Genomic DNA, 21,717 nt, shown 5'->3' with positions numbered 1-21,717 from the left:
GGGAAAGCGCTGGCGGGTAGAGCCGATATGGGTCACGACTAAGTTTTTAATGGGCAACTCAGGAGCGCAGTACGGTCATCAAGGGAGGTGGAAACACCGGTGAGAAGCTCCGAGAGGTCTTGCGGTGCCCGGGCGGCCACCGGGGAGCGACACCACCGTCACCGCGGGGCGGGGGCCGGGGCCGCGGAGAAACCCGAGGCGGCCGCCGAGGAGGAGCGGAATGAGCAGGCGAGGCGGCAGCGGCGGCTCCACGCCCAGGAGCGCCGCTTAAAACCGCCGCCGAAAGGTGTGGCCTTGCTTTTCCTCTGCCGGCGGGGAGGGGACGGGACGGGACCTTCACTCTTGCCGCCGCCGCAGCCTCCACCGCCCGCCCGCCACCGCGCAGCGCTCCGCGGCGCCGCTGCCCTCCCCACACCTGCGGGGCAGCGCAAGATCCCCGGCGCTCGGCCCTTCTCTGGCCCTCGGCGGGCTGCGAGGGAGAGGCGGCAGCATCGCGGCGGGCCTTCCCGGGGGAGGGGTGAATGAGTTTCCCCCCGTCGGGTCTGGGTCAGTCTCCTCGTCGCTTCCCCCGTCGTCCCCTCTCTTCCCCCCGGGCGGCGGCCCCCGGCGCTCCCCCGCCGCCATGAGCATCAACGGCGGCTCCCACCCGCGGATCAACACCCTGGGCCGGTTGGCGCGGGCCGACTCGGGCACCGACCTGCGCTACGAGATGAGCTCCCATGTGGTGGGGGGCGGTGGCGGCACCCATACCCACAAGACCTACTACTACCAGAAGACCTACGGGGGGGACTACGCCTCCGATGGATACGGGTAGGTGCGGGTCGGGCCGGGGAAGGAGCGACTCCCGTCGGTCCCGCTCCCTCGGACCCGCCTCGGGGGAGCTGCCAGCAGCCTGCTCGCTGGTTAATTTCCTAGATGTGCCAGTTTGCAAGCCTATTTTTGTTTGTTTGTTTGTTTGTTTAACTTTCGGTGACGACTCTGTGAAGAGAGTAACAGGATAAAAAAGCAGAATGGTCACCTCGCTGTCTCCCCTTTGCAGTCTGGGGTGCAGATGTGTCTGTGCTGGCTGTACTGAGCCAACAGTTCTCTGCGGATAAAACCCTGCTTTGCTCGGTGATACAAAACAAGCTGTACTGAGGTGGAGTGCTTTATACATCATACACCCTTGCTGTCCTCACCAGCACTTGCATTCATGCACTCATGCTATAGCACAATTTTAACTAGTGGGAATTGTTCTCATATTCATTTTTGAGTTTGTTTCTAACTTGTGTAAGGCCATGATCTTTTACGTAGGGATCCCTGGCTGGGGAGCAAAGATATGGTCTGCTTCCCCCCCACTCTGCCTTCTTTCTGCTTGCCGTGTTGCTGTGAGCACAAGAGAAGGTCTTGCAGATGGGGTACAGGCTGTGAATCCGGATTTGGAGAATGCGTGGTGTCATGTAGGCAGCTATACCGGCAATCTATGCAGATCAGTTCCAGCAAAATCAGTGCAGTGGTCATGGAGGCTTCTCCATTAATCCCGTTGGCTTGGAGTTCGTGGGACTGAAATGCAGGCAGCAGTTACGGTCACTGAAGGAAAACAGCGCTGGTGTATGATAAGGTGCCTATACAAGACACTGCTGGAGATTATTCCTTTGTACATGTGGAATGGCTCTTTTAAGTCTGTTTGTCTAAGTATTGATGCCACTGATTTAGGAATTGATTCAGAAGTGCTGTTGTGTAATTTGTGTTTAGGTATGTCAGACCTGTTGCTAGAGGACCACTGAATGAAAGTCAAAACTTGCATTTTACCTATTTTTTTGTTTATGACTTTGCCCAGTTCTTAGTTTTAGTTCGTCATTTTACTTTCGGTTTGGTGCGTGCACAGGTAAGTTAGTTAATGATGAATTGCAGTTGTAATGTGTTACTTACTGTTACAGTGGTATGAGGATACCTTTTTATTGCTATATTATTAGAACAATTCAATACTTTATGGGGGAGAGTGCACAAATGGGGACTCCAAAATGCCGTAATTGTGTTGCATTTGTGAGGATCTCTTTTTGCTCAGTGGCACTCCACAGCGAATACCTTTACTGTTTACAAGAGGCAGACATGAAAAATTAAGGGCAGAACATGCTACTTCCAGGCTCTTATCTTTTTTTTCCCAGGGTTAGTCTGATGCAACTATGTTGGATTCACTAAATTCACTCCCCTATTATTCCTGACTTTCACTGGAGGAGAAATACCTTCCTTTAATTTAGCACTCTTTGGGTTTTGTTACATATTTTAAACCAGTCTGTAGTTTGTTAGGCTCTTCTTTCTGTAATATTCAGTGGTGGCGTAGAAAGAATGGAAAGGACAGACGTGATCAAGAGATTAACAACCTCATATCAACATCCTTTCACTTACTGTCTATAACGTGATGTTCGTATCTCATTTTTCGGAAGGCATATCTGGCAAGGAGGTTGCAATGAAACTTCTTGTTCACTTTATTGTGAGGTTTCTACATGGAACTAAAGACCTCTGTTAGTGAGATCAAAATACATGTATATATGTATATATAGAACATATTTTTTTGTATATGAAAACATCTGAGCATACAAAATACTGTATGTAGTTATTTGCGAAACAATATATGTGTGTTATATTTTTTAATTAGTTCTGATTTGAATTAAGATGTCCACAAAATGCAAAATGAGGGTTTTGTTGTCAGTTAATTAAAAAAAGCACTAATGCCTGATTTTGCAGATGCACCGCTAGCAGAAAATACACTAAATCCTGTGCATGTTGTGCTTGCAGGATCAGGACCATCATCTGTGGAAGTGGTTTTAATAATTAAATTCAGCCTGGTCTCTTCAGTGCCAAAGTTTAGTGGCAGTTACTGAACTTACAGAACCAAGGCTTCTTTTTCTAAGGGGGAAGGTTACTGCACCTGAATTCTAAATGCAGTAGCATTCGACATAGGGTCTAGTCTTGTAAGTTTTGGGGCGTATTCTGCCGAACAAGTCTGTGCTGAGTATTACATTACTCACAGAGCAATATAAGACGCTCCCTACCCTTAGGGCTCAGCAAGGTGCTTTTACAACATTCCCGGTTTCTTCTGGCTTGGGAACTCAGGATGAGCTTGGCCCTGAGTACAGAGAGTCAGCTTGACAGTGAGTCACACACTCCTAAGCTGCCAATTCATCAGTCAAATATTTGTCAATGTCTTTGCTATGGAGAGATAAAATCTGATATGCTGTGAGAAAAGGAAAAAAAAAATGGCAAATTGTGCAGTTTTGTCATTGCTGAGATTAGGGAAAAAAATAGCCTGGGGTTCATGGTTACTGTGTGATAGGAAAATAAATTAATTTACACAATTCTGCTTAAGAATGAATGGGACTTCTGTGCTTTAAGTTAGAAAAGGAGTTAGAAAAGGAATTAGAGATTCACATCCTGTGCTCTGACATTACTTTCATGAACTGACAAACAAAGTAAACTTGGAGAAAACAGATTCAGAGCTGTGTTTTTGCCCTTCCCAGCAGTCTCTCAGGATCTGCAGGGTCCTGGCTAAGTGGAGCGGTGGTGGGGCTTTGGCTCTTCTGCCACAGCCTTGCACCAAGGGAAGAACTGCCCTGGTGACAAGCAGAACCCTGGGCAGACAGCGGGAGGAATGTGTCAGAATTGCCAAATGCCTGCCACACCAGCAGAGCCTGCACTGCTGTGCTCGAGCTGGCCGAGACATGGGTCTCAGCAGCAGCTGGTGATACTGCCACGCCATGAGAAGAAAGCCAGATTGTACCCATCCCGACTCACCTTTCTGTAGGTACGTGTGTGAGATTTCAAGCTAGGTGCCTTTGCAGATGTGAAAGCCTGTCAGGCGAGGGGTTTGCTGGTGTTTCAAGTAGTAGGGGCGTAATTCTGTGGTCCAGGCAGAACCTAGTATTTGGCACCTCCCTCTCACACAGCCAGAGGTGGGAGAGGCAGCAAGTCTGCATCCCGCTGCAGCAAGCAACTATGGCCTTTAAAAACAGTGCTGTTGCTCGTGATGATTAATGCCAGTGGGGAAAAAGTGCATTCTGCAAATACATATGATAGGGTCCTTTGTGAAACCCTGCTTTCTCTAAAGGTGCTTGGCCTCAGGTGTCTTAAGATTTCACCACTGACTCTTAAATTTTTGCACGTTTCTAATTGTATATAGAGCCTGATTGTGTAAGATGCAGACATCTTTTGAAGTTTCCTGTCATTGTGCCTTAGTGTTTGTGCATACTCAGCAGATGGGACTAGTTTGGCAAGGCCAGGGTGTGCCAAAACTGATCCTAGTAAAACCAGAGATGTACAGGGAGAACCCAGTTATGAAACTCTTGATAATTTCTGACACTTCCATCCACCTTCTTCGAGGGGGGTGGGGAAAGCTGGTTTATAGTATTTTAATTTCTGGTTATATTCTTATGGATACTGTGGTTTGTCACCTTTTGCCAGCATACACCCGTGCGTTTTCAGGGGCGCACACACCCAACTGGCAGATGGTGGCAGATGGGCTGGGGTTTAGTCCTGTGGGGTGTGCAGGCTGTGTGCTCGGAATGGAGATTCCAGGTCAGGTTTTTCTTCTGACTTGCCTACCCTGGGCATACCAGGTAATCCCTTGATGAATCTATTGCTTGTTCAAACAAGTTTGTGTGGATAGAGAGGAAGAAAAAAAAAAAAAAGGTTAAGTGCTATTGTTTTGCTCTCATTGTTGAGTTAAGGGAGTCGATTGATACTTTCCATCTGCATAAATACCTTTTTTAAAAGCTTCCTTTACTTTTTGAATGAAAACAAGCACTTCAGATTTTTAAAAGGCAAAATGTTCGGTGGAGCAATCAGAAAATTTAACAAAGCTTATTCTAATTTGGTTTAAATCAGATCTTCAGGGCCAAGAGTGTCTCATTTGTGTTTCCAAAGCTTTAAGGAGCTGTGGAGCTGCTGGATGTGCTTCTGCCTGTCTCCTTGGCCCTGCTGGGGCTCTTGTGAGGATCGTTGGTACTGCTTAACAGTTAAATGCAGTCCTAGTTCAGAAATTGAGGGTTCAGCAGTAATGTAAGGGCTGAGTTTAGCTCAGGTGGGGTGTATTGCACCATCCTACACAAAGCCCGGTGGCAGCAGGGGCCGGGCTGTCCTCTGGTTTCTCTGGGAGACTAAGGGAGCGATGTGTTCTGCCTTGACATGCAGCGAGCAGGGTGGCTCCTGTACAGAATGACGACAGTGTGAAGGTGCTGTGCCTTTCCTAGGGCTCCTCTGGCTGGAGAGAGATACAGGGCTACATTTTAAGATCCCAGATGAAAGTGATTCTTCTGGGATTCTTCTGTCTTCTGAAGTATTTTATAATTTTTTAAAAAGATGCTACCCACCATTGTTTTCCTTTGTTCTTTTAATGGCTAATGACTATTAAAACTAAGTCATTTTAATAAAGAACTCTGTTCAGTAGTATCTTTTTGAAATTCATGAGTTGCCCTCAAAAAAAGTGTTGGTCTAAAATTTTGAGTTGTAGGGAGAATTGGGTGGTTAAGGTCTGAAGCAGTTCAGGCTGTTTCACTCAGCAGTGTTTACAAAACCAAAGCACTACAGCAAATAGATTCTTTCAAATGTGTGTGTTCGTTAGTAGGATTCCCTGCACTCTTATGTTACAAGCCCTGTTAAAGGACCGAACTCCATTTCTTTTCTGCTGGAACGGTTGAAAATGTGTGCTGTTTTTATGCTCTGCAGTAAAATAAGTGCAAAACTTGTCCCTATTTTCACTGTTTGGCATTCCTACAGTGTTCGGCACAGCAGGTTCCTATTCACAGGTTTGAGCTTTAGATGCTGCCAGAGGTTAAAAATAAAATAAAATTGTCATCATAGCAGCAGTAGTTGTAACAGCTATCAAACATTACTTTAAACTAGTGCAGTTTCCTGTAAACAAAGTCAGATTAAGCAAGAGAGACATTGACAAAAATATAATCTGTAGCAATCCACTTAATCTATGTCCTGTGAGGATTGTTGGGGTCCTACATCTTTCTGAGGGACATAAATGTATTTTTATATATGACCTAGGTTATGTAGTTGTACTTCGAAAATTCAGCTGTGTTCTTGCCTCCACGTAATATGCTCAGTGCTCAGGGTTTGCCTCAGTTTCTTTAGTCCAATATTCTTTTTTTTCCTTATGCCATTGTGTTGGGTATGGTTTTCTTTTGGCTGGCTGTTTCCGTCTGCCTCACGGTTGGATGTCTGCTTACTCTGCATTGGGGTTTCTGCTTTGATCTGTTCATTCCCATTGAAGGACTGTTGGTTCTCCTAAGAGAAATATTTCACTGAGGGCCTTTGAAACTGCTTACGAAATACTCTCCTGTCACATGGGTGAAAAGTACTGAAGATATGTCCATTTGAGATTGGGCTAGTGCCATCTGATGTATCAACCAATATATGTTGAGGTATTGTCTTGCTAAGTATTTTCTAAACGCAGAAATGGGTTTATGCCTTTCTTGAGTATGTTTGTATAGCTAAATCCTCTTTGGATGTGAAGTCATTGAGTGTTGTTGACTTGGTGGAGCTATGCCATCAAACATCAGCTCCTGTACTGGTACCTGCTGTCCCTGGGGATGCCCCATGACCCAGTGTAGCTCCGTTTGGTCGCCTGATGGATTTGAAAGCCGTGAGCTCACTCAGTGTTATCAGATGCCTTTAACAAGCCACTACCTTTTCACCCTTCATCCTAGTATTGGTCTCAGTATTTTGACTAGAAAAATAGTTAGTTGTTTAATAAGAAAATGGACATCCATGGCCACAGCCATGATTAAATATTGTGTGCTTCTCTGGTTTAGGTTTATATTGCTCCAGCTTCGGCCATTATTTTGGTTATGTCTCTATCTACTAGATTGGAGAGCCTTAAACATGTGCTGCTTTCTTCTTGTGAAGGTCTCTGTGAACTGTAAACAACCTACTTGTAGATCTCTGTTTGAAGATCTAAATAGGGTGTGCTTAAGCCTCCTACTTCAAGGCATCTGCTCCTTCCTTTGAAACAGTTTTGTGCATCTGTATTAAACCATCTTCAGTTTTCCATTTTTTTTGTTATTTGGACAATAATTCTGGATGTGGTATTCTAATATCATTGGGATGAACACAAAATACCTGCAATTCTTTTTTTCCCTGTCTTTTAAATTGTTTTTTATTTATTTGAAAAAAGCTTTTCGTGACAATTTCTTAGCATGTTAACTATAACAGCTGTTGTTTAGACCTTCTCTCAGTGTGAAGTAATGCCTTTGAGATCAGTGGAGTTACACTGAGGCCAGTGGAGAGGTGCTGATTTATTACAGTAGAAGTCTGGTCCCCATCTATAGTTCTTTTGGCTTTAATGGATATCCAGCATTTATAGCTGTCAGGAGATGACTGAAAAAGTGATTGAAGAAAAAAATACACTTCTGATGTTCTGAAAAGAGAAAATTGCTTGGAAGGTTCCTTTCTCTTCTTTGTTATGTTTCATTCATGAGAATAATTGTGGGTATATTTAAATGTAAATTTTAGATGCAGTCAGATACTTCTAGATCCAAACACAACAGTGATGCCTAAGGAGAAGGAATGATTTAGAAAAGGAAGCTGACGGGAAGCCTGGCACAAAATCAGACCCATATGTTATTTTTCACAATTGCTTTCTTTAAGCTCTTTCCAAGATATACAGGGATGCATAGCACAGCAGGGTGCAGCGTTCGTGCAGCCCAAGGATCACAGTGCCAGCCAGAAGTTGCACACGTACAGCTGGTTTTAAGTCACCCGGTGATTCTCCAGCCCTGTCTCTCTGTCTTTGAGGGTCTGCTCTCTGGTACTGGGGGAAGCTGGTGATGAGTTGCTCAAAGTTTTTCCACTTGTTCAAGAGGAGCTGATAGGAGAATAGCAGGCTGCCGAAGCACCAACTGCATGCACTGCAGAAGAGCTCTTAAAAATACACCATTGACCATTTCTCACTATTGACCATTTCTCTTAGTGATTTTCCCAAGGACATCTCTGCCAAGCTTTTTACGTTGTCACAATTCCTTTTGTGAAGGATGGTTAGAGTCTGTTGAAGTCAGTGGAGAGGTTTCCATTGAATCCGTATGACTTGCTGCCTCTGAGCCGTACAGATTTGCACCAATTGTCTTTTTGATATTAGTATTGTATGGAAGGTTTGGGCCTCAGTGATTTGTAATGGAAAAGGTTACCTACTGTGAACACAGGAGTTAGAAAAGCAAGCTTTGAAGCATCTCTCTTTCTTATCATCTCTTAGTTGTCGTTTATTTTAGTTTTACTGGCAAGTGCTTCAATTTGGGAGCTGCCTGGGCTTGCTTGGGAGCTCTGATTCTATCAGAGGAATGGTTCCTTGCTTGAAGCACCTCACCCACATTTGACTAGCAGTGACTTGCTTTGGTGGCTCAATCCCAAATGCTGGAAAAGCAGCCTTCTAGTGGTATGGATGCAGTAGGCTGTGTCCAAGACAATAATAGCAAGTCCTTTTTCTATCTTGGCTTTTTCCGCTAATAATGTTTTTGGTCCTGGAATTTTACTTGGAACCCCCAAACTACCACTTTATTTATTTGTAGGAAAGCATGTCCTCTAACTCCATGCCCTACATCTATTTTTGTGCATAATGCAGTTCCTACTTAAGACACTGCACTAGCTTAATGAATTTCTACTGATAAAAAGGCCATTTGTACACTTGTATGGACTTGCGTGCTCATACGCTTGTGTAGCTTTCCTTTTATGCTCTGATATTTGATGGCTGGCGTGGTAGCGTATAAGAACATCATGCAAAGGCTATGCTCTAATGTAGTGATATTAACAAAGATTGTGAGTAATTCATTATCACTGTAGTACTGCCAAAGTTTTACCTATCAAAGCTGCAAACTCCTGTACTGGAAGAAAAACTTTCTCCTTATGGCCTGCCACTTTCCACCTTCTGCTCTATCCTATGGCAAAGCCAGTTCCATGCTTGCTATTACAGATTATAAAGTGATTCTGCCATTGTGGAATTGTCATTAAAACTTCACAGTGCAGTTGTGCAGGAGAGCCAGATAAAGTGTGTGTCTCTCTGAAGCTAAATGAAATGGGTTATTCCATGTAACTTCCCTTAGCCGTTCTGAATTTGTGTTTCTTGTGTCTCCTCAAAATGTGTGATCACTCTGTACTTACTTCATCTTCTTATTCTCCACAACAGTCAGAATGGGACTTGTACAGTGTCCAGACGCCAGAACACCATCCAGGAGCTGTTGCAAAACTGTTCGGATTGCCTGATGCGTGCTGAGCTCATAGTACAACCCGTGAGTGCTTCTTGTTCTTCTTATCAAAAGTGATTACAAATATTACAGGGAGTTAATGCTGTGTTGTATCTGGACTCACAGGCTCTGCTTCTTCATCTCTTCTCCCCTTCCAGCTGTTTGTGTGAGGCAACTGGGAGTGCAATAGCACACCCCCTTCCTAGGTCTCTCTCTTCCTCCTGCAGTCAGCGTTCAGTAAAACTGAGTGAAATGCATGCAGTTAAGGAAAGGGGGACTTCTTCATTAAAAAGAAAAAAAAATCCACCTTTCAAACAGATTATGCTGCATTTTATTTTTCAGTTTTAGATCAAGACCACTGTCAATGTAAACAGCTGTTCATAATGTTATGACCACTTATACACTCTTAGTATGTCCTATAGAATATTGTCATAATTTTCTGGGCCATAATAAACCAGAACCACTGTAGGAAAGACCTTCATTATTTTTCCACATGATTCCTAAAGAAGTATATGAAACTAGATTAAAGTCTTCTTGACTGTTTCACCTCAAATGCATACAGGTGATCTTTGCTGTATGCTACACTGATATAAGCCCATAGTGCCTGGGGGTAGGTTACTCACTGGTGTGGGATTCAGGCCTGGAAAAATGTGGCATGTCCTCTGTTCCTGTTGAAGTTAGAGGAGGTGCAGGGTGGTGAGTGCATCCTGCTGTTGAGGCCTCTGAGATGCAAAACCCATTCACAGTTCTGGCAGTAGATGTGATTTAATGCACACTTTTGGACCCTTTGTGGACAGAAAGATCTTTCAGGAATGAACTCCGTGGTTAGCAGTTCATTTCCTTTTTGGAGACACAGCATGTGTGAGCATGTTTGTATAAAAACCAATGCCAGGGTAAATACTGCCTCTTGTTAAGGATTAATATTATTCCAGTGAACTTAAAAGAAAGTGATGTTGAGTTCCAGCTTGGTGCCACAGCATGCATTACTTCGTTTTTTTTTCTTTTTCTTTCCGAGGGACAAAGTAATGAGGTCCATCAACATTTTATTTGCAAAGTCAAATCACAGTTGGGTTATGTTTTTTTTCAGCATGGCTGTGTCAGTGTGGGATGAGATCAAAAAGCTGTGTGTTCCTGCTTGAAGCACCATGACCATGCTGGTCCACTGCACTTAGAAAGTGCATGGGGAATTTGCCTAGACTCTGGGTGATAAGGTGGGACGCAAATATGGCGGGGCATGGAGCTAGTCCTGGGCAGACAGGGTGCCGTCTGTGTTTTTGCAGGGAGTGAAAGTCTTAGAACCTTAGGGAAACTTCTGAAAACTGAGGAGCAATATCCACCAGCTCCTACTATGACAGTGTTTTTCTTCTTGTCCTCTACACACAAAAGCATAAAGTCTTAAAAACTTAGCATGCCGTCTGAAGCCTTGGATCTGCTGAAATAAACATCAGTCAGGATATGCTGTTCTTTATGGGAAGGTTTGGTTGGTATTATGTTTTAATCATTTTATTTCATATTTTATTTGTAATAAGGACCTTCCAATGTCTGTGGATCCTCTGTCAATTGTCCGTCTGCCAGTTAAAACTGTCAGTCAGAAGTCTAGCAGTTGAAACCTGTCATGCTTCTTAAAACGGATCAGTCCTCATAACATCTCTTTTAAAACAACCAAGCTGACACTTATGTGATGAATATTTAATTTAGTCTTCCATCTCTTTCTGTTTTGTGTGGTTTTTTTTGTTTGTTTGTTTGTTTTAGGAACTGAAATATGGGGATGGAGTCCAGATTAGAGGGAACAGAGATCTGGAAGACTGTTTTGCACAGGCAAATGACCAAATGGATATGCTGGATGGGCTGATCAGAGAGATGAGGCAGATGGGCCAACCCTGTGAGATGTATCAGAAAAGGTATTGCCAGGGAAGAGTTGGGAGAGGGGAATATGGCTGATAGAAGTTTGTGTCTCAAGTGCTCACCTTCCCTGGTGTTGTAGGATGTGACAGAAGTGAATAAGGTGAAACTAAATAAACTATGATTCTATAGATTTGGGGCAGGCTAACATGGAGAAGGGCCTTGCAGTAATATATTTCTTATAGAATTTCACACCTTGCTTGTCTCTATGAAATCTTAGTCAGTATATTTTTTCCACAGCCTTTCTTTCAGTACTTTGTTTTGAATAATTGATGGTCCAGTAGGAGAGATGAATTGCATTGTTTCCATGTTTTCTGCATGTTTTCCTTGTAGATGCTAAGTGGTTCCTTCCCTTTCAGGCTGCTTCAACTTCAAGAGCAAATGCGTGCCCTGTACAAAGCCATCAGTGTTCCCCGTGCCAGGAGGGCCAGCTCCAAAGGTGGTGGTTGCTACTCCTCTCAGAGCGGCTCAGGCTGGGATGAGTACACGAAACGTGTCACAACTGAATGTTTAGGCTGGATGAGGCAACAAAAGGTAAATCTGTGCAAAACCCAGAGACAATGCTAAGATATTTATAAAAGTAGTGAAGTTTGGGTGCCAGTAGAAGATAAAAAGTACATATGAATGCTTGTTGTATGTTACTCCAAATTACTATTTTTTTTTTTTTCCTCTTTACAGTATAGTGACTTTCCACTGAAATATGAACATGCATTTGGGGTCTTCTTTTGCAGAAGAATAAGTGTGGAAGTTAGTTTTGAAAGCTAAATGTGACATGGCTGCTAACATAACAAAAAGCATTGGCATGTTTGCGTTAGAGATTATTAGGATTGATATTTCCTTCCTTCAACAGATTTCCTTTATGATTCATATTTGTTTTAACCCTTTACACAGGACCAGCTTCACGGATTTAACCATTATCCAGTATTTTACAGTTGTTCTCCCCCTCTAATCTATCCTTATCACAGTGGGAGCCAGAGGGTAGAGCTGACTGCCACAGGAGAAGGCTTTCAGAAGTCACTGCCTGAAGTTGCCATCTGTTGCATTTGCAGAGTAAATTTGCTTGTGCACAGCTGTTAATGGTGTAACCTGGAACAGAAAACACACATTGAGAAAACATTGTCTGTTTTTTTTTTTTTTGTGCTGCTGAAGTGAAAGTTGCCTGTTTATGGTTGGATAACCCTTTCTGAGAGATGCGTAGGGAGGGTGGAACAAGGTGGCTGAAGTTAAACTGAAATTGCAGTATTTTAATCTCTATTAGGTTGTTGCTTAGTGACCCTGTCATTGTTATCTGCATGTGGTGTTTGCCAGGTGGCTGCTATGCAAACCAGATGAGGAGGGGAGAGCTCTGTATGGTTCCCATACTTTTCTGTGAGTGCTAGTCATGGTCTAGCCTTCCAGTGCCCTCCCAGAGCATGGCGTGTTTTAGAGGCAGAAGGGGAAGTGGAGATGCGCTCATTGAGTGGTAATGTTTACAAGCACTGTGCCCAGACAGCAACAGCAGATATGATTGCACTACACACTGTGGGAGAGCAGGCTGATCGTCAGACCTGCCATGGTTTGAGGAGTGATGTTGGACAGACACTGGGCACGCTTCCAGCGATGAAAGACTGAATATGCTGCACCTTCCAAAGGCGCCACGTGACACCCTGCTTAGACACCCCTTGCTAAGCACAGGGAGCATAAGCAAGCACTGTATAGCTGTGTCCCTACACAAAACCTCCTGTGAAAGTATAAGGCGCTCTCTCTCTCTCTCTCTTCCTTCTTCAGTCCCTAAGGCAAAGCCAAGGTGGGGCCAGTAAGCAATTAGCTCCCTGTTGGGCTTCTGGGTTTTTTTAGGGAGAATTTATTTTGAACCTTCCATTGTGCCTTGCTCTGTCCCATTACCTGCTAATAGTGGGGCCAGGATAATGTTTCCCCTGGCAACATGGTGAGACATGGGAAAAAGGTCTGGGCAGCTGTGCTTTTCTGTGAGATGCTTTGCTGATAGGAGAATCAGGTGGTAGGAGGGTTGGTCAAATTTCCAGTGCAGAATGAGGGAAAGCACAGTGAAATCCAGACAGCCTTTGTTCGCGTACTGGCTGCCAGCCGGGACTGCTGCTGTTGCTACAAACTCTTTAGACTGTTTAAATATAATGAGAAGGGTCAAAGTCCTGTAACTTTCAGATGGCTGAATGCAAAATGGTTTTGCTTCTTGGATCGTTTTCAACACTGCCTTTGAACCCCTACGCTTGAATGTGGTTCGGGCTTTATTGTCTTCGGTTGACTCATAGGGATTTGGCTCCAGGCTGGTAATTACCAAATTCGGTCCCAACCCAAGATTAAGATTCCTGTTTCTTTACTGTGCGCGTGCGCAGACAGGCATTCAGACAGAGACAGAGTGTGTCTTTACGGTATAAAAGACAATTTGGAGTTTGAGGAGCTGAATTGTGAAGTGGTGGCTTTTAATATTTGAAAATAATGAAACAAAGAACTGCAGTCAGATAGTTTTTGAGTTAGTAATTATGCAGGTGTATTACTGTTTTTCAAAGGCTGTTCCTAGTGATTTTCACTTGGCATCCTACAATAAATGTTGCCAAAATTCAAGACAAACAACACTTCCTATAATAATTTCAGTTTATCTTCTGTTTTTTTTTTTTTTCATTTAGTTTGACTGCATTTTAATGAAGTTATTGGAGTTTACATGAGTGTAATTAAATTGGAAATGTGGTGTACTGGGCTACAGAACTTGACTCTGGGTATTTTCACATGAATTGCATGAGTAGCATTGTTTGATAAAGTCATAATTTGTTTTTGGAGCGATAAGAATGTAACTGTGCTGTAGAACATAAAGAACAGTTTGGTCCGAAGAACGTAGATTAAAATACACTACTGAATGTGCTTCATCTAGTCTAATTCTAAGCAACTTAAATATTTTCCCTACTTTTTCTTCTACTTTGGTAAACTGTTACACAGTTTAAGTGATTACAGTTTTAAGAAATTGTCAACCCTTATTCTGAACTTCCCTTTGTTCAGTCTTACTTTCTACTGCATAGTCATGTTTCCTTCAGTCCAATGCCTTTATGCTCTGGTTTAGATAATAATGTTGGAAATGAAAGTACAATTACTGTCACTTTCTGCCAGGCTGAAATGGAGCTTGTGAAATGGGGGTTTGATGCAGCATCCATCGAGCAACAAATTAGTGACCATAGGAGAACTCACAATGCCATTGGAGACTATCGCTGGCACCTGGACAAAGTCAAAACAGATCTGGTAATTACTATCTTCCTTTACACATTGCTTAGTCTAGATTTATATAATTGGCTTGCGAGTGTTCCACTACAAAAAGGAATGCTGAATAGCTCAGCTTCTCTTCAGAAAGCACTGGTGTCATGATAGGATCCACTTTCAACCCTAATATTTATTATTTCATGATTACTTTGTGTTACACTTCATTCCCCAGCATTTTAAAATGAAAATTTAGTAGCTATTTAACATCTTCTTGTTGTGTACCAAGGCTGGCAAATAAATATTGCAACGTTTTTTGTGAGAAGAATGGCTAAGAATTGGTTTTTCTCAGTTTCTTCCTAGACATATTAAAACAAAGTGAAAAGATAAAGGAGGTGCTTAGAGACAGGCTTGAGTAATGAGGGAATTTCTGTGAGAAATGCCCAAATTCTGGGCTAAGCTTAGCGCTTTTCTTAGGTGTGGTGTTGCATTTCCATCCCCCCCCGCCGCTTTTGAGGCTTCTGTTCCCCTCTGGATCTTGTGATTGGAATAAAAGTGTCACTGAAAATGCAATGGTTAACTTCCTCTCCTATCAGCCCAGCTAGGTATAGGAGAGAGGAGGCTGACAATTCCTATTCTTCTTTTCTTTTGGTTGTTCATATAGACAGGAAGAAAGAGCTGGATCTGAGGAAAAGGCACTCCATTCTGGAGCTCTTATCTCTCAGCCAGGCTGAAGAGTGAAAGGAGTGTTAGTCTCTTTTCCCTTCTGCTACCAATAGGAAAGGTGATAGTCTGGGCCTATGAAATACCAGTTCCAAGGCTGTGAGATTCCTACTGATAGAAATAGGCATCAAAATTGGAGCCCCCTGTTCACATCATAGTTTATAATACTTCACAATCTCTGAAGCTAGCTGTAGGATTACCTGGTTCCCCACAGTTGTGCAGGAGTTTGATACAGAAAGAGATCCAGTTTTGGGAGCTCTTTTGGTATTACGGGGGTTATGTGCAACCTTGCTTATGTACTAAGTATCTCTGAGGGAAGTGAGTTTGTCCAAGCCTTGGTTTTATACTTCTTGTGGTGTTCCAGTGGTGCAGACAAGCTGCTCACCTATGTCTCTTACAGACATTTGCAGGTTACCACCTGTAGTTATAATGTTATCACAGAATCACAGAATGTTGGGGATTGGAAGGGACCTCGAAGGATCATTTAGTCCAATCCCCTCACTGGAGCAGGAACACCTAGATGAGGTTACACAGGAATGTGTCCAGGCGGGTTTTTAATGTCTCCAGAGAAGGAGACTCCACAACCTCCCTGGGCAGCCTGTTCCAGGGCTCTGTCACCCTCACCATGAAGAAGTTTCTTCTCAAATTTAAATGGAACCTCCTGTGTTCCAGTTTATACCCATTTCCCCTTGTCCTATCACTGGTTGTCATTGAGAAGAACCTGGCTCCATCCTCATGACACCCTTTACATATTTATAAACATTAATGAGCTCACCCCTCAGTCTCCTCTTCTCCAAGCTTAAGAGACCCAGCTCCCTCAGCCTTTCCTCATAAGGGAGATGCTCTACTCCTTTAATCATCTTCATTGCCGTGCGCTGGACTCTCTCCATCAGTTCCCTGTCCTTCTTGAACTGAGGGGCCCGGAACTGGACACAATATTCCAGATGCGGTCTCAGCAGAGCAGAGAGGGAGGAGAACCACTCTCAACCCTGTGATACTGACACTGTAAAGAAAATATCAGCAAATAGGCAACTTGTAAAAGGCTCACAAAGTATTTACTTTCTCTGTTTCAGCGAGAGAAGGCTGCAGTTCATCAGCTGGAGGAAGAATATGAAGGACTGCTGGTGAGCATGAGATGTGTTCATTTTTGATACCTTCTATGATGGATGCTCTTTTTGCTTTATTAACACCAATATGACAGTCAAGGGACACTTCAGGTTTCAACAGAGTGACAGATGCATATTTAAATAATTCTATTCAGTAGCAAACTGGCAGTGCTTCGTAGTTTCTATAAGGTTCAGTTTGCATCGTGAATTTGAGATTAATTCATTACCTGGTATAGTGAATTACCCTTACAAGGAAGTTTCTAGTTCGCACCTGGAGAAAGGAGTTGGTCACTTAGCAGGGTAAGAATAGCACTCTACCTCCATAATGGGAGTAAATGTAGCACTCAGACATGGGATTAGAACCAAATTCTGTGTAGGTCTGTGCATCTTCCCTGCTTGTCTGCAGCACTTGTGTTTGAAATCACTTTCAGAAGCTGCTGACTTCAGGTTCCCATTGTTCCATAAATCCAGACATGTTGCCCACTGTCTATGCTGTGCTCTTGGCTTCCTCTTCTCCACCCAGCACAGGCATTTCTGTGTTTATGGCTTCTCATTTCTGGAATTCCTTGCAGAAATACTCCTTTGAGAGAATGGATCAGCTCCGTCAATTCCAGAACCTCATCCAAGCCACCAGCAGAGAGATCATGTGGATCAATGACTGTGAGGAAGAAGAGCTTCTCTATGACTGGAGTGACAGGAACACTGACATTGCCAGGAAGCAGGAGGCCTTCTCTGTAAGACAGCTCAACCTCCTCAAGCTTTCCATGGGCTCTCTTTTGGGATAGGGAGGGCGGAAGAGCCTGGCTCGGGGGGACTGATGACAGGATGGGCATTTCTTCACTCTTAAGAAGTTCCTGGGGACTTCTATCAACATTTTTGGATTAAGTACTGTGTGACAACCTTTTGCATCAAGACTGGACATCTATGGGAAGATGGTGCTCTCATTCAAGCAGTTGTTTCTTTTGATCTTGGAAGCTGGCCTTGTCAGTACAGTCCACTGTAGCCAAGTATAGTTTGTGCACACAGTCATTATGTTGGCATGCTAAAATAAGGGACTTGAATTAAGCAGTTTAATTCTCTCTGTTAGGACTATGTAGGGGTTATGAGGTCCCTGTATTTGGCCCTGATTGTCTGTCGTCAGAAAGGACAGCTATACCAGAAGGAGCTGCTCTCTTTCTTTGATGGTTTTGCCAGCAATGCGCTGAACGCACAGTCAGAGGTAGTTTGTGCTGCTCCTTGTCCTTTGTGAGTACACCAGGAAATTGAGCGTGTGCATTTCTTTGACCAATATTGGTGCTGATCACCGAATTGAAAAAGGACTGAAAGCTCACACTATTTAGGAGGTACTTTTATTTATTTATTTAAGTTAGGTTGTCCTGGATATTGTAAGATGCTGTCTTTTTTGCTTCCATCATTCCTAGGAAAGACAGAACTTTGGGTCCTTTGCTCTGTGAACTGGCAAGCCTAGAGACTACATCTGAGATGATTGTACTTTTTTAATTTTACTGCCTTCATAATTAACTTCAATACACTGAATAGAATTACTACATAGTGTTATCAGGGATAATTTTACATTATCACAACTATCTGGAAAATTTTAAGTAAATCATCCTATGCATCTTAGGTTTGGGGGCTTGTTTAATGCTGTGCTTTGGTTGTTTAGAAACGCATGAGTGAACTGGAGCTTAAAGAAAAAGAACTCAACAAGCTAAAGCAAGAAAGTGACCAGCTAGTGCTCAACCAGCACCCTGCTTCAGACAAAATAGAGGTGAGTTAGACTTTGCATGATTTCTCTTGCTCCTTTAGGTGCTACGTGGGAAAAATTCTCAGTGAAAGTCCACAAATGAAATACTGCATATGGACCTGGGAAGGGTTTGCAAGCCAAAAAATGTCCATTTTTATCCCACTTTATCAGCTGCTCTCATAAATGTTACTACCTTCCTCTACAAACCTGGCCACAATGGCTGCAGGCTTCTTAAGAGCTATGGGGAGAGCTCTCATTGCTATCAAATTTGATGATAGATGCATGTAAAAATTAATATGAGGCTTAGGGAGTTGTCTGAGTATGTCGAAATTGCTGTATCTCATTTGCGTTGACTACAGTGCAGTGGAATTTATGGTAGGAAGGCATTTGTTGTCGTTGTTCTTCTGCTACCTTAGTTGGCATGTTTTGAAGAAAGCCACACCCTTTGAGGGTTTATATTTAATCCAGGTGCAAATACTTTCTGCAGCTGAAATTCATAGTGTGTTTCTACAGGTTAGCCAAGATATTTTTGCTTTCACATTGTGGTGTACACTTACCTTTAAATTACAAAGGCTGCCACAATTTAGAAAACCTAATTTCATTAAGAAATGCTGTAGCTGTTATAGTTTTAAGAGTGCATAAGAACCTGAAACTGAAAGAAGCTAATGGGAAAAAAAAAGAGTCCTTTCTGCTTTTCAGAAAGACTCTTATTGTGTTGTGTAGAATCAGCATGCATATTTCTTCTGTGGTCAGTTTCTGCCTTAAAGGAAAGATCCTTGTAAGCTCCAGTACAAGTTGTATGTAATTTTCTAAAGAATATACATGAGGACTACTTAGGAAGTTTGAATTTAAAAATAGCCATAATAAAAAGTCATGTTTGACAGTGTTTCTTGGGAGGAGGAGAACGTAACGATTTGCAATTGAAATATTTTATTTGCACTAGTGTTTGTGCATTTCACCCCTTTTTGTTCATGCACTTCAGGCTTTATGCTGATCAAACAAAATTCAAGTCATGAACAAATTTCTCTCTGTATCCCACAAGCAGGTATTTAACTCATTTTCAGTTAGGCAGATGCTTAGAAGTTGGGGACCTATTTGCATGAGTTACATTATTCTGATGTGCATGAATTTGTTTTAGCAGATTTTTCATTTGCATTTATGTAGAGCATAAATAGTTTTGCTTGAGTCTAGGTATGGGACAGAGATAAGTATGGTGGTTTGAGTTCTGTATATTACTATTTTTGTTAGGCCTACATGGATACATTACAAACTCAGTGGAGCTGGATTCTTCAGATCACGAAATGCATTGATGTTCATCTGAAAGAGAATGCAGCTTACTTTCAGGTGAGTAATGACGTGGAGAACTCACACTACTTTTGTTATAAATGTGAATCCCATCACAGATATTTTTTTCTGTACCAAAATCTTTCTAAATCCATGCACAATTATGCATAACACACTGTTACCATGTTGTAAATGCTACCATTCTGCCAGATGTGAACTGGGGTTTCTCATTAAAGGAATCAATTTATTTTTAGCAGACATTTTTAAGAGCTGTGTACAACTGAAATCACAACTTTTCTCCTGTAGTTCTTTGAAGAGGCCCAATCCACGGAGAGCTACCTGAAAAACTTACAAGACTCCATCAGAAAGAAGTTCATCTGTGATAAGAGCATGTCACTGCCAACTTTGCTGGAGCAGATCAAGGAGCTGGAGGTACTGTCACAGCCATCTGACAGGCTGCGTTCTGCTTTCCTTGGAAGTCAGTTGCCCTCTTCAAATACCAAATGTAAACCCAGGTGTACTGTGATATTTAAATACAGAACTGTATGAACTTGAAACTGTGAGGGTATATTCCTGCCCATTTCTTAGGAGAGCCTACAGATGGATCAGTGTTGTTTTAACCTGTGTAATACTGTTTGGGAACACTGATTTCGTTTTAAATCTGGAATGAGCCCAACAAATTACAAAGTTCTTGACATGCTAACACATTATAAAAAGGGAAGATTTTAATTCATAAGTGGCAGAATAGATTTTGCCTTGAAGGATAAGTACATTTAATAAATGATTCATCATGTCATTATATCACTGTAGTCTCTTTGAAAGGACTTAACTCAGCTGTTTAGCTAACTAGTTACTCATCATGAATTAGGTACTACAATTCCAAAGTGAATATAGTGCAGAAAAAATGTCCAGTGATGTGAAAAGGTAATTGATGAAGTCAGGTTCAAGAGTGTAGCTATTACTTTTTTTTGTTAGAATTCATGTTGTAATAGATTCTATTTATTACTGTGTTTCTTACAAGCCACTTTAGCCACATTGCAGATCTGTATGAAAAGCCTGCTCTGCAAGTTTTGTAAAATTTTCAGCTTGCCAGAGCTGCAAAGATACTTAGTTTGGTGCTTCTGTTTTTGTTTTGTTTTGTTTGGTTGGTTGGTTTTTTGTTTTTGTTGTTTTATTTTGTTTTGTTTGTTTGTTTGTTTTGTGTTTTTTGTTTTTTTTTTAACTGCAGTTTTACATTATAGTCCATTTACATTATAGTCCATTTACATTATAGTCCATTTACATTATAGTCCAAAGATTCATCCCACTGGAGCTAAGGGAAGTTTGCCTATCGCAAGCTCCCACTCTTAAGGAAGCAGTGGGAAGTAGAAGTGGTTTCTTCTTAGAATTAATTTTTAACGTGCAATTGATTGTTGCAGAATGAACGAGAGAGAATTCTTGAATACAAGAGACAAGTGCAGAGTTTGGTGAATAAATCCAAGAAGATTGTGCAGCTGAAGCCACGCAACCCAGACTACCGAAGTAACAAGCCCATTATCCTGAAGGCTTTGTGTGACTACAAACAGGATCTGGTATTGTATTCCTTTTTGGCTAAGAATGAACATCATGTAAACTAGGACATGGCACATAATTCAGTAAACAAACTGCTGAGATGATAGGTTTAACCCCTTTGTCTGCTTTTGGTCAACATTTAAATTTCTTGGACAAAAAAGTCCTGACTTTCTTGCGATTATGAATAAAGCTAGGTTCTAGTTGGCTAATAAGTCTAGTCAAAATTGTTAGTCCATTAGACAGTATTACTACTCATAGCTCAAATTAGCACAGGAAAGTCTCTTTGATAATAGGGTTAAAGTTCTACAGATGCTTCACTGCATCTACACCTTTTTTTTTGTGTGATTACTCATTTTTTCAGTGTCCCTCTGTGTCCTTAGGTCAACACTTCGTCTAACAAAAAGTGAGGAGTGTACAGTGAGTCATTGGTATCCCCAGTTTTTTGCTGGATGGAGTATGACATTGATGATGATGTTTCTTCTTCTTCCTCAGTACTGGGGCTGCTTGGGTTTATTTCTGTGTTTTTTCTTAACAGTAGGCTTAGATGTGTTTTTAGCCTATGTGCTCTTTTTCTTCAATGGTTCCAAACTACCCAGTTTTTCTGTTCTGTTATCTGTAACATTTGTTTTACCTGATTCACTAGGTTGCACTCCTATTGTGACCAGTAATTGACCACTGAGATTTGTGTTTACGATCTGAGGTTTCTCCTATCCACTCTGTCTGCACTTTTCCATACCACATTTTATTCCAGAGTCACAGAAGTTCAGCCCACACAGAGTAACTGTTTGTTGTTACTATAAGCAAAACTAAACAAATTTAGGCAATGGTTACCTGACTGCTTGGCAATTGCTCTTACTTTAAGCAAGCTAAATTCTGCTCAGATGAAGCAGACAATTCTGGAGCCACTTCATGCTCAGATCAATGCAAAGCCCATGGCCTTTTACTAGTTATGGCAAAAATCCTACTTGCTGGCGGTAGGGGTGTG

The 21,717-nt window shown here is 42.2% G+C and overlaps 1 protein-coding gene across 4 annotated transcripts in view; it reads left to right on the top strand.

Moving 5' to 3' along the window:
- The first annotated feature begins 293 nt into the window (after positions 1-293).
- Positions 294-21,717, top strand: part of DSP (desmoplakin) — a 39,811-nt gene continuing 18,387 nt past the window's right edge. The window contains exons 1-11 of one of the 4 annotated variants that reach the window (XM_065052455.1): positions 294-810; positions 9,161-9,263; positions 10,971-11,119; positions 11,480-11,654; positions 14,241-14,369; positions 16,121-16,171; positions 16,726-16,887; positions 17,817-17,921; positions 19,146-19,241; positions 19,488-19,613; positions 20,600-20,752. In XM_065052455.1, coding sequence (XP_064908527.1) covers positions 623-810; positions 9,161-9,263; positions 10,971-11,119; positions 11,480-11,654; positions 14,241-14,369; positions 16,121-16,171; positions 16,726-16,887; positions 17,817-17,921; positions 19,146-19,241; positions 19,488-19,613; positions 20,600-20,752 — 1,437 coding nt within the window. In that variant the 5' untranslated portion in view covers positions 294-622. Of the gene's footprint in view, positions 811-1,494; positions 1,601-9,160; positions 9,264-10,970; positions 11,120-11,479; positions 11,655-14,240; positions 14,370-16,120; positions 16,172-16,725; positions 16,888-17,816; positions 17,922-19,145; positions 19,242-19,487; positions 19,614-20,599; positions 20,753-21,717 lie in introns of those variants that run through there. The other 3 variants (XM_065052457.1, XM_065052456.1, XM_065052454.1) reach the window with 3 other exon arrangements.

Source organism: Columba livia, chromosome 2 (genome assembly GCF_036013475.1).
Source record: "Columba livia isolate bColLiv1 breed racing homer chromosome 2, bColLiv1.pat.W.v2, whole genome shotgun sequence".
NCBI lineage: Eukaryota > Metazoa > Chordata > Aves > Columbiformes > Columbidae > Columba > Columba livia.
Note: the sequence above shows the minus strand (reverse complement) of the source record. Positions and strands in the feature narration are given on the sequence as shown.